This window comes from Ovis canadensis, chromosome 20, assembly GCF_042477335.2.
Source record: "Ovis canadensis isolate MfBH-ARS-UI-01 breed Bighorn chromosome 20, ARS-UI_OviCan_v2, whole genome shotgun sequence".
In the NCBI taxonomy this organism is placed as follows: domain Eukaryota; kingdom Metazoa; phylum Chordata; class Mammalia; order Artiodactyla; family Bovidae; genus Ovis; species Ovis canadensis.
In genome coordinates this window covers 37,251,186-37,266,040 of record NC_091264.1, presented here as the reverse complement: position 1 = coordinate 37,266,040, position 14,855 = coordinate 37,251,186, and the positions used below count along the sequence as shown (strand labels likewise).

The 14,855-nt window shown below is 39.0% G+C and overlaps 1 protein-coding gene across 1 annotated transcript; it reads left to right on the top strand.

Moving 5' to 3' along the window:
- The first annotated feature begins 1,319 nt into the window (after positions 1-1,319).
- PGK2 (phosphoglycerate kinase 2) lies at positions 1,320-2,573 on the top strand. The gene has a single exon (XM_069563879.1). The coding sequence runs from the start codon at positions 1,320-1,322 to the stop codon at positions 2,571-2,573; it is 1,254 nt and encodes a 417-aa protein (XP_069419980.1).
- The last annotated feature ends 12,282 nt before the right edge of the window (positions 2,574-14,855 follow it).

The window sequence follows — 14,855 nt, the reverse complement described above, 5'->3', positions numbered from 1 at the left end:
ATCTCCAGGACTAGATAAGAGACAGATAATCAGCATCTATGGCAAACGTCTCCATCTTGTACAGAAGTTATAGATGTCTGGCCATATGTTGATATGTACCCTTCCACAACATTTTCTTATGCTGAGTTCTCAAAATCAACCAATTATTACAATGTATACATTTAACAATTGTATTCATTGGCTAATCTATAGATAATGTTACTGCATGAGTTATAGTTTATGGGATCTCAGGGACTGAACCCAGGCCGTGGCAGTGAAATTCCAGAATACTAACCACTAGACTACCAGGGAACTTCTCAATGAGTTATTTTCAAACTCACTCTGAACTGAGCAGAAAGTTACACAATTTTTATACCTAAACCAATAAGCCACATATACTTTCCCCCAAAATAAAAACTCTCACTCATTTTCAATTCAAATAGATGTTTTCATCCTCATGAAACCATGCTCTTTTCAGATGAATTTTAAAGTTATGCTGATAGTGAAACAGAGAGAGAGGAGAGAAAAAGGTAAAGAGCTTCATCATAATTTTGTAGCCTGAAAGAAATGTCACCACTACCTTAAGTGCTCTACTGGCACTCTCTCTGCTATGACCTCAGGAGCTTCTCTTGAACAAGTCACCATCGTTCCCTCACAATAGTCTGAGAATGGAAGAAGCAAGTAGTCTGAGAATGGAAGAAGCAAGTAGTCTGAGACTGGAAGAACATGCTATTCCCACCCCACACCCGAGAATTTATCTGAAGCCAAAGTCTAACACAAAACCATGCTCTTAGCAGAGTTATTTGTCAAGATAAGGAATAAAACAGAAGCATATTATATTGCCTTGAATAAACAAGGTGTCAGAGACCCATTATTTCAAATCCTTTAATGGGATGCTGCACAAGTTTTTACCCTCAATATAATCAGGATTTGACCGAATGAGGGCTTTTTTTTTTTTTCTTTTAAAAGAATTTTTAAAATTGTTAAAAGGGATGTGGGAAAGAACCAGCAGGAGGCGTATAATTCCAATTTCTTCACCTCTTCAACAGTCACCCCCCAAGCCGCCAGTTCCGGGTTCACCTTCAGCGTTGGCAGTTAGAATCTGCACGACGCAGCACACTCTGAATTCAGACTGACAGGACCATTGACAAATCGCAAAGCCGGTTTCCTTTCCATGGTCCAATCATGGCTGGCCTCGTGGGAGAGCTAGTGCTGGGAAGAAAGGGGCAGGCCAAGGGGAAAGGCGTTAGAAAACACCACCCACCCAACATCTCGCCAGCAGTAAAGTGGTTCTCTTCAACACCGGAATCTATGTATTAACCTGTCTTTGTATCGTCAAGATGTCTCTTTCTAAGAAGTTAACTTTGGACAAAGTGGATGTGAAAGGGAAGCGAGTCGTCATGAGAGTTGACTTCAATGTCCCCATGAAGAAGAACCAGATCACAAACAACCAAAGAATCAAGGCCTCTCTCCCAAGCATCAAGTACTGTCTGGACAATGGAGCCAAGTCAGTAGTTCTTATGAGTCATTTAGGTAGACCTGATGGTGTGCCAATGCCTGATAAATACTCCTTAGAGCCTGTTGCTGCTGAACTCAAATCCTTGTTGGGCAAGGACGTTCTGTTCCTAAAGGACTGTGTGGGTCCGGAAGTGGAGAAGGCGTGTGCCAACCCAGCCACCGGTACAGTCATCTTGCTGGAGAACCTGCGCTTTCATGTGGAAGAAGAAGGCAAGGGCCAAGATCCTTCTGGAAATAAGCTTAAAGCTGAGCCAGATAAAATAGAAGCCTTCCGAGCATCCCTCTCCAAGCTAGGGGATGTGTATGTCAACGATGCTTTTGGGACAGCTCACCGGGCCCACAGTTCCATGGTGGGAGTGAATCTTCCCCAGAAGGCATCTGGATTCCTGATGAAGAAGGAGCTAGATTACTTTGCCAAAGCCTTGGAAAACCCAGAGAGACCATTTTTGGCTATACTTGGTGGAGCCAAAGTGGCCGACAAGATCCAACTCATCAAAAACATGCTGGACAAAGTCAATGAGATGATCATTGGTGGGGGAATGGCTTACACCTTCCTTAAGGTCTTGAACAACATGGAGATTGGTGCTTCCTTGTTCGATGAAGAGGGAGCCAAGATTGTCAAAGAAATTATGACCAAAGCTGGAAAGAATGGTGTGAACATTACCTTTCCTGTTGACTTTGTCACTGCTGACAAGTTTGAGGAGAATGCTAAGGTTGGCCAAGCCACTGTAGCATCAGGGATACCTGCCGGCTGGATGGGTTTGGACTGTGGTCCTGAGACCATTAAGAAGTACGCAGCTGTGGTGGGGCGAGCCAAGTTAATTGTGTGGAATGGACCTGTAGGGGTATTTGAATGGGATGCTTTTGCTAAAGGAACAAAAGCCCTCATGGATGAAGTTGTGAAAGCCACTTCCAAGGGCTGTATCACCATTATAGGAGGTGGAGACACTGCTACTTGCTGTGCCAAATGGAACACTGAAGATAAAGTCAGTCACGTGAGCACTGGGGGAGGTGCCAGTCTAGAGCTTCTGGAAGGTAAAGTCCTTCCTGGAGTGAATGCCCTCAGCAACCTGTAGTTGACAGTGTCCCTTCCTACTTACTCTTTTCTGTCCACAGCCTTTAAGTCAACTTAGTACTTTCACATCTCAACTCGACTTTTGTTAAAATGAACCTTTAAATAAAAACTCAGGCAATATGACCAAAGTATGGACCGACCATCAGAAACTCTTAACATCAGCCCAGCAATGCACTCATTCTAGTTATCCCATGCACTTGCTTACTCTCTTCAGGTTCTCATTTGGACTTTACCGTTGTGATTCATACAAAGTGAGTTACTTATTAAAATGAGTTGAATAAGCTGAAGCTGTCTCTCTTAATTTTAGACCAACTTTATTATTGTTTCACTACTTGACCCATGGAAACAAGACAAAAATGGTTGCTGAGGAAGGGTGGAATAGAAGCTGACAAATTCTTAAACATATTAAACAATGAAAGAGCCCAAATAAACTGAGAAAAGTAATTATATTTAAGAACTTGTGGGTACCATTAAAGCTCTGCTAAGGGGAAATTTTTTACTAAATAAGAAAGAGAAATAAAAGATACATATTAAGCCTGAGAAATTAAAAGGGAAAAAATGAAACCCAAGGAAGGAAATATAGCTGTGTGTGCAGATATACAAGAGTGCACATACATGGGAGCTAAAAATTAAATCCAATTTCAAATAAAGAAGTAATTGCTTTATTTTTAAAGTGGGTATTATTTAATAAATAGATAACTGTTAAATCTTAAAATTGGGTTTTTGCGATAAATAAAAATATGTGCATATATATAGTTCAGTTATGGGGAAAAGTCGTGCACATGTATAGGTTAGTTATGGGCAAATGTAGAGATGTGAAAGCACTTCCATGTTAGAAAATAGAATAATAAAATACTAAGAAATGTACAAGAAATGAAAATACTTATTGGAAAATATTTTGCTTAATTCTGTGAACCAAGAGCTAGTCCAGGGCAATGCTGCTAACAAATTAAGAGTGAAAATGAACAGTAATTTATCCCAGCTGTCATAGCCTTTGTCCCATAGCCTCTGATCAATTCTATATATTCAACTTTCTGAATAATTCAGTTTAAAGTTAAATCTTAATATACCTGAAATTTTACCTTATTTCTAAGGACAATATTAACAGTGCCACGGTACCTCTAGGGAATATGAAGGAGTTAAGATATAGACTCACGTATAGATGAAACTGACCATTGCAGTATTTGAAGCAAGATTATAGCATGTTATTCTCTTGCCTAGAAGTCTGGGTTAAATAGATGTTCTCTTCTTCATGAGGTCATCTTGTGAAAAAACTTGCTCCTCCAAGTAAGGGAGTTTCACTTGCCTAAAGTGTCCGTCTGAGTTTTATTACCTGATAGGCAGCCCAAAGGGAAAGTTAGTACAAGACAGTGGATTTCTTTTAAATACCAAAAACTTGCAAGATATTTTTTCACTTATTCTCTTGGCTGTTAGTTGTGTGATAAGTCCTTTTCTGCAAGGGAAACTTGAGAATGTATTTTCTCCAGTCGGGCAACTTGTATTCTACTAAAAATCTGTTACTGAAAGGAAGTAGATTCTGCTACTAAAAGGAAGTAGGGATAGGAATAAATACTGGGGTAAAAGTAATGGTTTCTGATGAACTGATACTCTGACCACACAAGTATCTATGTATGAGTATCCATGTATCCCCCTTCCTACGTGTAGAAAACATATCTTCTTCAAGAAGCACAATCAAATGTCTTATTCAGTTACTGCATTCCACTCAAAACTGGGTATCCCTGGGTGATACACAACCTTTTCTATGTGATCCATTGGGAAGTCCAATAGTCTGGTGAGTTAAAAAAGTATAGTCATTTCTTTTTCTTACCTGTCCAAAGCCCCTCTCCATACATACCCACCTGATAATTCAAAAGTGTAAAAGAAATGGAATAAGTGCAATAAAAATCTTCATTTAAAAAATTCATTGGTTTATTACATTTATGAAATAAACCTTGCTGGATAGAAATTTCAAGAACTCCTTGGCCTGACAGTAGGAGAATTTCCTTGATCACACTCTGATTTTCTTCTTTGGAAGGAAGTTACTTCATTATTTTTGGCCCCAGGTTTCATTATCCTGGAAATTTTCTTTTGTTTCCTAATCTTCCATGACATCTTTTGAAACAGATATTGGAAACTGGGCCACTTTAGGCCACTGTACAGCTTTCCTAGTATCATCCTTGCTGGTGAAGTTTAAGAAACCAAGAAATTCTTTATATAATCACACAATTAAAAGCTTTTGAAGACCAGACCGAAGTGATTTTTCAACTTTCTCAAGAATCAAGGTTTCTGATCTATTTAATTCCCTGTGGAAGTGTTCTTGGAAGGACGAATAGTCTTGAAGCAGGATCTTATTTCACTTGCCAGGAACTGAACCTGGCCTCCAGTCCACCAGGTAGACCACCAGCCTAGAGGCTAGAAGCAAAATTCCCTGATTCTTACCCCTCTTTGAAAGCAAAAATGTTTCAGGGAGGCAAAAACTGCAAAACAGATACAGAGTTTATGAATGGAAACACAGCAGGACTGGGAGAGCACACAGAGTAACAGTTGAAGTCAGAAACACATGTAAGAATTAAAGATTTTAAAATTAAAAAACTAAAAAACTAAAAAAAAAAAAAAAAGAAGAAGAAGCAGGGTAGAAATACACACCTGGAGAGGAATGTGGGCATCCTGAATGAGGAGGGCAGTAAGGAGATTTAAATCACTTGCATAGGACAGTCCTTCCGTTTTTTTTGTTTATCTTTGACCAATTGTTTCTTTTTTCACAGGTGACTGGTCCTAAGACTCTCCCAAAAATGCATGAGGAACTTTTTGCTAAGACAGATCTCACTGCAGAGGTCTATGGCTGTATATCCATATTTATCATGGAATGGCACCCCCTTCCCTTTTTGACCCCTAGTGAGCCTTCCTGCGTTTGTGCAAACAAGGAAGTTTTCCTTAACCCCAGGTGTGGCATCTTATCTCTTTATTGCAGTAGAGCTCAGCTTCTGCCACCAGCTTTGTCCTCAGAGTGTCTGGGTGAGAACAAAGCTTCAGTTTTATTTCATTTGATGAACTCCAGCTGTCCAGCCCAGAAGCCCATCTATCTCTCATGTCAAAAGAACCTCACCCCAAAATCTCCTCTAGCTATAGTTCTTAATCCTTTGACTTCTGCTTTTAATTCACTGGCTTCTTTGCTGGATCCATTTCCTTCTTCCTCATTTTAAGCGCGGTTAACTCGTGGCCCCCTAAAAAATGTAGGTAGTGATGAGGGGGGCAATACCTATAATCACGTATTTGCCTGTGACCTTCCCATATTTTTATCTGGAAAGTCCACATGGGGGATTTTGAGAAAAATTACGAGTGACATTCTTTCTCTTGCTATTTGTGATATTAAGACAGTTTGCTTTTTCAACTCTGCTCTCATATTCTTGGCCTTCCTCACCTTTCCTGGTCTATTGGCCAATTTAGGTTGCAGACAGCAAGCAGATTGTCCAATATTTCCTGACTGTGCTCATTGTTTGCTTAAAACTGCATGTAACAGCCAAAACATGCGGACATTCTGCTTCTTACTAAACCCTTTCCCTACGCTTTTAGGCTTCGTAAGAACGTGTTCAGTCTGCTCCATACCACGAGCAGTGGTTTTACCAATTGCCACAGGAGAAAAATGGTCACCACCTTCCAGCCCTCCATGTTGTTTTACTCACTTTCCTTTACCTGACCCCTAGATGAATGCTCTCATTCATGAGTTATATTAAGGCATTGTCCCTCGTACAGGCAGCAGTGTCTAAACTAGCCAGTCTAACAATGAGCGATTTTCAACTGGGGACAATTTTCCCCACATTTGCAAATAATGGAGACATTTTTGTTTACCACAAATAGGAGAGGTGATGGTGCTGTAGGCATCTTGCGATTGCAGCTAAGGATGCTACAAAACATCCTACAAGACATAGGACAACCTTCACAACAACTATCCACATCAAAATGTCAACATGGAAATTTCTTTCTTCTTCTTGTGACATTCCAGGGTGGTTATGGGTAAGTAGACACTTCTTGAGTTCATCCCAGTACACAGGCTAGCAGCATCACTGCCATCAGCTGCACCTGGCCTCCATTTCTGGGAGCAGGAACCATACAGAAGCCCTCCTGAAGACTGTCTGAAGAATTAAAGCTCAAAAGCACAAGTAACCCTGCTCAATATTCTATAATCACCCATATGGGGAAAGAACCCCAAAAAAGAAGTAATATATATGTGTGCTGTTCTGTGTTTAGTCACTCAGTCATGTCAAATTCTTCATGACCCCATAGATTGCAGCCCACCAGGCTCCTTTGTCCACGGGGATTCTCCAGGCAAGAATAGTGGAGTGAGTTCCTATGCCCTCCACCAGAGGATCTTCCCAACCCAGGGATCAAACATTAACAGGCTGAGCCACCAAGGAAGCCCAAGAATACTAGAGTGGGTAGCCTATCCCTTCTTCAGGGGATCTTCACGATTCAGGAATTAAACTGGGGTCTCCTGCATTGCAGGCAGATTCTTTACCAGCTGAGCTACCCGGGAAGCCCTGAATATATGTAAATGTATGACTAAATCCTGAAGCTAACACAACATTGTAAATCAACTATAGTCCAATAAACTTTTTTAAAAAAAGAATTAAAGCTCATAAAAATGCTTCAGAAGATATAACCTCTCATCATCTGAAAATAAACCTCATCTGGAAACTAATCTCTACCCAAATATGGCCTCTGAATGGATGGATGTTTAAATGAACACACACACAAAATCAGTGTTAGCTTCTGTAATGACTCCTTTCTTGCATTAAAATGTGTTCCAGCGGTTCTTTGCTACCTTTACCAAAAAAGGAAGAAAAGAGAGATTAAAGAGAACATGATGCCCTTCAGTGTTCCCAAGACAGGACACTCTTTCTTCTCAAGACATTCTTCATTTTCCCTGAGGATCCTCATGTCTGTCGAGAGACGAGCAGAGCAAGGAGTTCATTGAGAATATTTCTGTCAAGAATTCTAGTTAAATTCTATAGATATTTTAGATATTATTTTTTTCTCTGAAAACATACACAGTTCTTTTCACAGAAAGCAATAGGCATAAGTGAAATGTGCTATTTATAGTGGTTGATTAAACATTGCATTCAGTAATGCAAAAATGACCTAAAATATTTTTAAAGATGTGTTTTTAACTGAGGCGGTTACATTTGCTTAAAACATTTAATATTTATTTTCTTATATATTCAAAAAACCTTAGAGTTATTTTGGACTCTATGATGTCTTTAGAAGAAACATGACTTTTATAAGCTTATGTGTGTGGAATAAGAGAAAAGAAAAGGTACAATTATTACATGCGAGGCCACCTGAGCTCAGGTACTAAAGGAGGGAGGGAAGGGAATATGGAAGCAGCGGGAAGAGGTCAGGCGGATATTAGAACTGTGACAGAATAATCTGCAAGCGTTGTTGGCAAGTTAGAGATGGATTATCAAGAATGCATAGTGATAGAGAATAATTTTGACCACTGTAGTAGAAGTAAGGGATATGATAAAATGCTTTTTAGTATTCAGTATTTTAAGAAGCATGCATACAGCAACTGGCTTTAAATTAGATAAATAAGTAATTGCTCAGAAAAACTTCAGGTCTTAAAATAAACCGTTAGCAAATAAAGCCTTGAAGTGTACTGCAGAGAGATGATATCTTACCAAAGGGATAAGGCAACCTCGACTTGCCCAGAGAGAAATACCTAGTAGCAAATTCTCAGAGGCTTGTGATTGAGAATACTTAGACCAAACAAACTAAAGGGATCAAAATGCAAGCTGTAGAATAGGATCTAAATGTGTTCTCCCCAGGCTAGCAGCAAGAACACCCAGAAACTTGCTAGAAATGCAGACTACTGGGCCACCCACCAGCCCTACTGACTCACAAGCTTTGGGTAGAATCCAGCAATCTGTGTTTTAACAAGCTCCCTAGTGTTCCTATCTCAGCTATTCTGAGAACCACTGGTATGGAATAAAGATCACTTTAAAGGGGAAACAGGAACCAGTGGTCATCACACTATTTCCATGTTAGTCGAGGCAAATAATTTCACTTTTCTGAGTGCACATATCTGGAAAAAAATGTTATATTATTCGTATGTTATGTGAGGTTCCTTCTAGTTCCCAAATTACATGGCTCTGAATTCCTTTTTGGTATATTTGAAACTACAAGACTCTTGAAAAAGAGGGGAAAAGGACCAAGAGCTAATAGACACTAAACCGAAAAGGGGAAGAACATCAGAAATTTGGCTCTCAAAGATAAATTTCCTTGCAATTTGACTGTACTTTGTGTATATGAAAGTGATTTCCTCTGAACTACAGTGTCTTGAGAGCTTAATGAAGTACAAATAGAATGAAATACAGTGAAATATACTGAATTGCTCTTTGCCTTATTAGAGTCATTTAGATAAAGAGAAGATGAGTCCAAAGTTCATGTCTGCAGGAGAAAATTGAATATTCACAGAGGATACTTGGATACTTGTACATTTTAGGATTTCCTTTTTTTTTTTCTTGTGTGGCTTTGGTAGATGTTTAAAGCTCTGATTTGGTTGCTTGTGAAGATAGAAATATAGAGTAGAAAGAGGCTTGGTGTTCATGGAATGGGCTCTTCTAGAGTTTAAATTGGTGCATGCATCATTTTTTCAACTAGGAAAAATCATCTGCAACTGAGAAGAATATGGATTTAACTGGACACTCCTAGATATTACCACTGAAAGAAGCCTTACTTTAATTTCCACTGCCCAATCCACACATCCACAGGAAGGAATCAACCCTTGGGACTTTTGTTTCTTTATGCAAACCACTTGTTTCATGCTAAGATTATTGGGACTTTTATTGTTTACATACCCATCTCTCCCAGCTCTGGACAGTCAGAGTTTACATCTTACGCAAAGGCTCTACTCCAGGGTACCCTAGCACAGTATTTAGCACACTGAAGGTTTCTGTTGATCATGTTTTTTTTATAAACTGAAAGTGTAGCTCACATGATATTTGAAGACAAGTGGTAAAACACAAATTGCTCAGTGAGAGCAGAAATGTAACAATGTTTCCAGTGCCGCATAAAAGGAAATTCACTTTCACGATCAGGAAGTTTTTTTTAACTTTCAAAAGAAACTGAATATTCTACTTAGTATGCTACAGAAAGAAAGCAAGCTGGCTAGGATACAGAACGATCAATTACTAGACAAAAACAGAAAGATTTTTAACTTGTATATAACTGATGGGCACTTGGAGAAGGAAATGGCAACCCACTCCAGTATTCTTGCCTGGAAAATTCCATGGACAGAGGAGGCTGGCAGCCTACAGTCCATGGGGTCGCAGAATCAGACAAGACTGAAGCGACTTAGCACCAATGAAAACTTATTACTGAAAATCACAAGAATTTGATATCTATAATAAACACTCTGCATATTTTACCAGAGAAAAGATATATGTATCCTTAATTTCTTGTCTACAAAGTGGAAATGATATTAAGGTGTTAGTTATGTGTGTTTATGTGAAGATGATAGGAGACAGTATTTCTAATGCAATCATTACAGTGTTTGGCAGAAAGTTCTAAGTATGTAAGCTTCTTATATCATTAGTAGTAGAAGAATGGTTCATCTTTGGATTAAGAATATTTTCACAATATCAGAGTTCCCTTGGAAAGACGAAACATTTGCATGAAATAATATATATTTAACAAAGATATAAGCCTTAATAAAAATATTTTGATCCTTCCTCAAATTATGCTTATAACAAGCAAAGAATTAGAGAAAGCACTTTTAGTAGAACTGGCCTATAAAAGATAATTAGAGGAAAAGCATGTCTTCTCAGAAGGGAAGGTGAAGGTGGCCTGAAAAATCAGAATTATTTCCCCAAAACTGACAAAACTATTGCTACTTAAATTCTTTTGAATAGTGTAAAAGTGGCCAATGCAAAAAAGAAATCCCTCAATTATATTTTCCTGTGGTCCTGAAAATGTTATGATTGAGGTTTCCAGGGCTGGAAAGACCACTAGTGCTAACACAAGTTTGTTTAAAGGTTTAAGAGGACTGAGAATTTCAAATCTGAAGGTGAGACTTGGCAGAAAACCTTGCCAACAAAACAGAAATAGCTTGAATACAGTGTGATATAGAATTTGTGTTTTGCATAAGATATTCCAAACGAAAATCCATACTCACCCTCCTCAGAATGGTCAAACTGAGAAAGTGAATCAAACTGCATTAGACATACTGGGATATTGCCGACAGACCAAAGATGTCAGTGAAAATAACCTGATATGCCTAAAACTGAAGCCAGAGAATTTACTCCTAACCTTTCAGTTTCTCAGTTGGGAATTCCTTGGAGGCACGCAATGGTGTTTTGGAACCTACTTTTGTAATTTATAATATAAGGAATTGCATCCTTATTTGAATTCCAAACGCTTTTTACGTGCATATCTTTTACACTATAATGACAGTACTCAGTTCAGTTCAGTTCAATCTCTCAGTCATGTCCGACTCTTTGCAACACCCTGAATAGCAGCACGCCAGGCCTCCCTGTCCATCACCAACTCCTGGAGTTTACCCAAATTCATGTCCATCGAGTCAGTGATGCCATCCAGCCATCTCATCCTCTGTTGTCCCCTTCTCCTCCTGCCCCCAATCCCTCCCAGCATCAGGGTCTTTTCCAATGAGTCAACTCTTTGCATGAGGTGGCCAAAGTATTGGAGTTTCAGCTTCAGCATCAGTCCTTCCAATGAACACCCAGGACTGGTCTCCTTTAGGATAGACTGGTTAGATCTCTTTGCAGTCCAAGGAACTCTCAAGAGTCTTCTCCAACACCACAGTTCAAAAGCATCAATTCTTCGGTGCTCACCTTTCTTCACAGTCCAACTCTCGCATTCATACATGACCACAGGAAAAACCACAGCCTTGACTAGATGGTCCTTTGTTGACAAAGTAATGTCTCTGCTTTTGAATATGCTATCTAGGTTGGTCATAACTTTCCTTCCAAGGAGTAAGCGTCCTTTGATTTCATGGCTGCAATCACCATCTGCAGTGATTTGGGAGCCCAAAAAATAAAGTCTGACACTGTTTCCACTGTTTCCCAACTATTTGCCATGAAGTGATGGGACCAGATGCCATGATCTTCGTTTTCTGAATGGTGAGCTTTAAGCCAACTTTTTCACTCTCCTCTTTCACTTTCATCAAGAGGCTTTTTAGTTCCTCTTCGCTTTCTGCCATAAGGGTGGTGTCATCTGCATATCTGAGGTTATTGATATTTCTCCCGGCAATCTTGATTCCAGCTTGTGCTTCTTCCAGTCCAGTATTTCTCATGATGTACTCTACATAGAAGTTAAATAAGCAGGGTGACAATATACAGCCTTGACGTACTCCTTTTCCTATTTGGAACCAGTCTGTTGTTCCATGTCCACTTCTAACTGTTGCTTCCTGACCTGCATATAGGTTTCTCAAGAGGCAGGTCAGGTGGTCTGGTATTCCCGTCTCTTGAAGAATCTTCCACAGTTTATTGTGATCCACACAGTCATAGGCTTTGGCATAGTCAATAAAGCAGAAATAGATCTTTTTCTGGAAGTCTCTTGTTTTTTCGATGATCCAACGGATGTTAGCAATTTGATCTCTGGTTCCTCTGCCTTTTCTAAAACCAGCTGAACATCAGGGAGTTCATGGTTCACGTATTGCTGAAGCCTGGCTTGGAGAATTTTGAGCATTACTTTACTAGCAGGTGAGATGAGTGCAATTGTGCGGTAGTTTGAGCATTCTTTTGCATTGCCTCTCTTTGGGATTGGAATGAAAAGTGACCTTTTCCAGTCCTGTGGCCACTGCTGAGTTTTCCAAACTTGCTGGCATATTGAGTGCAGCACTTTCACAGCATCATCTTTCAGGATTTGAAACAGCTCAACTGGAATTCCATCACCTCCACTAGCTTTGTTCGTAGTGATGCTTTCTAAGGCCCACTTGACTTCAGATTCCAAGATGTCTGGCTCTAGATTAGTGATCATATCATCATGATTATCTGGGTCGTGAAGATCTTTTTTGTATAGTTCTTCTGTGTATTCCTGCCACCTCTTCTTAATATCTTCTTCTTCTGTTAGGTCCAGACCATTTCTGTCCTTTACTGAGCCCATCTTTGCATGAAATGTTCCCTTGGTATCTCTAATTTTCTTGAAGAGCTCGCTCGTCTTTCCCATTCTGTTGTTATTTCTTTTCATTGATCGCTGAGGAAGGCTTTCTTATCTCTCCTTGCTATTCTTTGGAACTCTGCATTCAGATGCTTATATCTTCCTTTTCCTCCTTTGTAAAGTCAATATTGTCGGTATGATTTCATCCCATTTCTTAGGTATGGACATAATCTACATTTCATTAGTATTATAGAATTCAAGTGGAATTAACTTAACAGAACTCTATTTTCCTTCCTGATTCAACCACACTAAGTACTTGCACAGTGATTTTGCAGAACCACAATATTATCCACATCTGAAGATACAGTTATGCTAAACAAGGAAATGCCATTTATATCTCCTTTCCTTCTTTTGTGTGATTTACTTTATATACCCAAGACTAGATGGTGTAATGTCTATTTCATATTTTGAAGTGCAAGGTACTTACAGTCGTAGTTGCTTGTAGTCTCCTTATTTCTAACCCCAAAGAAACAAAATAGTCTAAAAAAGTCACACCAATAGTTATTTTGAGAGGCCATGTCAAACTTGGATAGTCCCCAAATACCTATAAAATCCCTCTGGGTTCACTTCCACATGGAAAAAGTCAGAAGGTCTTACAAAATTGTATTGTTTGCAAAAAGATGACAAACTCTAATGCACAGTTAATAATTAATGATTGTAGTCCAAAGAATTACAAGCCTTCTATGCTGAAGGGCAACGTCAACAAGTGAGACAAGAATTAAGCTCAAACCAACTCTTTAAAGTGACGTTTACAAACTACCCTATTTCGTTTATTTCTTTACAGAACTTTCAATAACTACAATTATACTTATCCAATCAGTAGAATAATTAATGTCATAAAGATAACCATACCCTTAAGATCAAAAAAGTCTTAATTACTTTTTTCTGCTCTATTGCTGGTTTGTATCCCTCCATATGTAGCAGGTTGGAGAGTGACACAAAGAAAAGAAATGAGCACTGGGGCCCACGCAGGTACTGGGCTGGCTTGAGCACCCTTCCTGGTTGGCCCTGTGGACCCTCATCTACCCAGACACAGGAAGGGGCTTTAGAAATTTTCATGCAAAGCATAGTGGCCCCCTGAGATCCATATCATAGCGCAAGGAATTATTTTAGCAATTGATGTATAATAATGCTGAGCTCATTTACAAGAAATTCTTACTTTCTCATTTGTTCGATTTGTCAGTCTCTGATTTGCCTTGCCATGTAGTTAATCCCAAATTCACTTAAGGTTATTCTCTTTTCTCTTATGACATTTAAATATGTCTGGTCTTTAATGAACTATCTTAATCTTATTTTTTCTGGTGTCCATCCACATCTCTGTCCTTTTCATCTTCCTGTACTTTTTGTACAGAATAGTTTGTGACATTCTTATTCTTTTCAATACAAATATATTCATTAAAAGAGGCTGCAATCATCTGACAGTTTCACTGTCTTCTGACATAGTTGTGCACCAAAATTTCTGTATTGAAATATATACAATTTTAGCTCTCTATGACATTATGCATGGGCTTTATCAATATCAATTTTTTTAAAATAAAATTATGTGTAGATATGTTTGACAGGGTCCTTGCCCCATATCCAGGTTTCAGGAGGCTCCTGTGTTTTGCAGTAAGGTTCTTAAAAATATCTAAAGTCCCTCAAAAGTGTATCCTGACCCTAAATGTGTGGGTCCCAGTCCCAGTTACTTCCCTTTGGGCTAACCTCCAACTCTCTAACCATAAGTGGGATCCAGATGCTCCTAAAGCATCATGATTCAAACTTTAAGCTATCTTGGACTCCATAGCAAGACTTTATTTAGTTCCAGATAGGCTGCCTGGTAAATGGATCGCTCCCACAGGTCAGTGTGGCATTTTTTTAAACAGGAACAAAAGATATTGGGCCACCTGAATGGTGTTTGCATGCTGATTATAGTTGAGGTGAATGGTTTACATAGGAAAGAGTCCTATAAAATATATTTTCTAAGGGCTTTACCCCAGGAGAAGCCCTAGATATATTATACTCTGAATTTATTTTCAAGATAGTAAAGGTGTTAAAAATACTTATGATAAAAAGAAAACATTAGTACAAAAGGTATAAACTTCCAGTTATAAAATAAAGAAGTCATGGG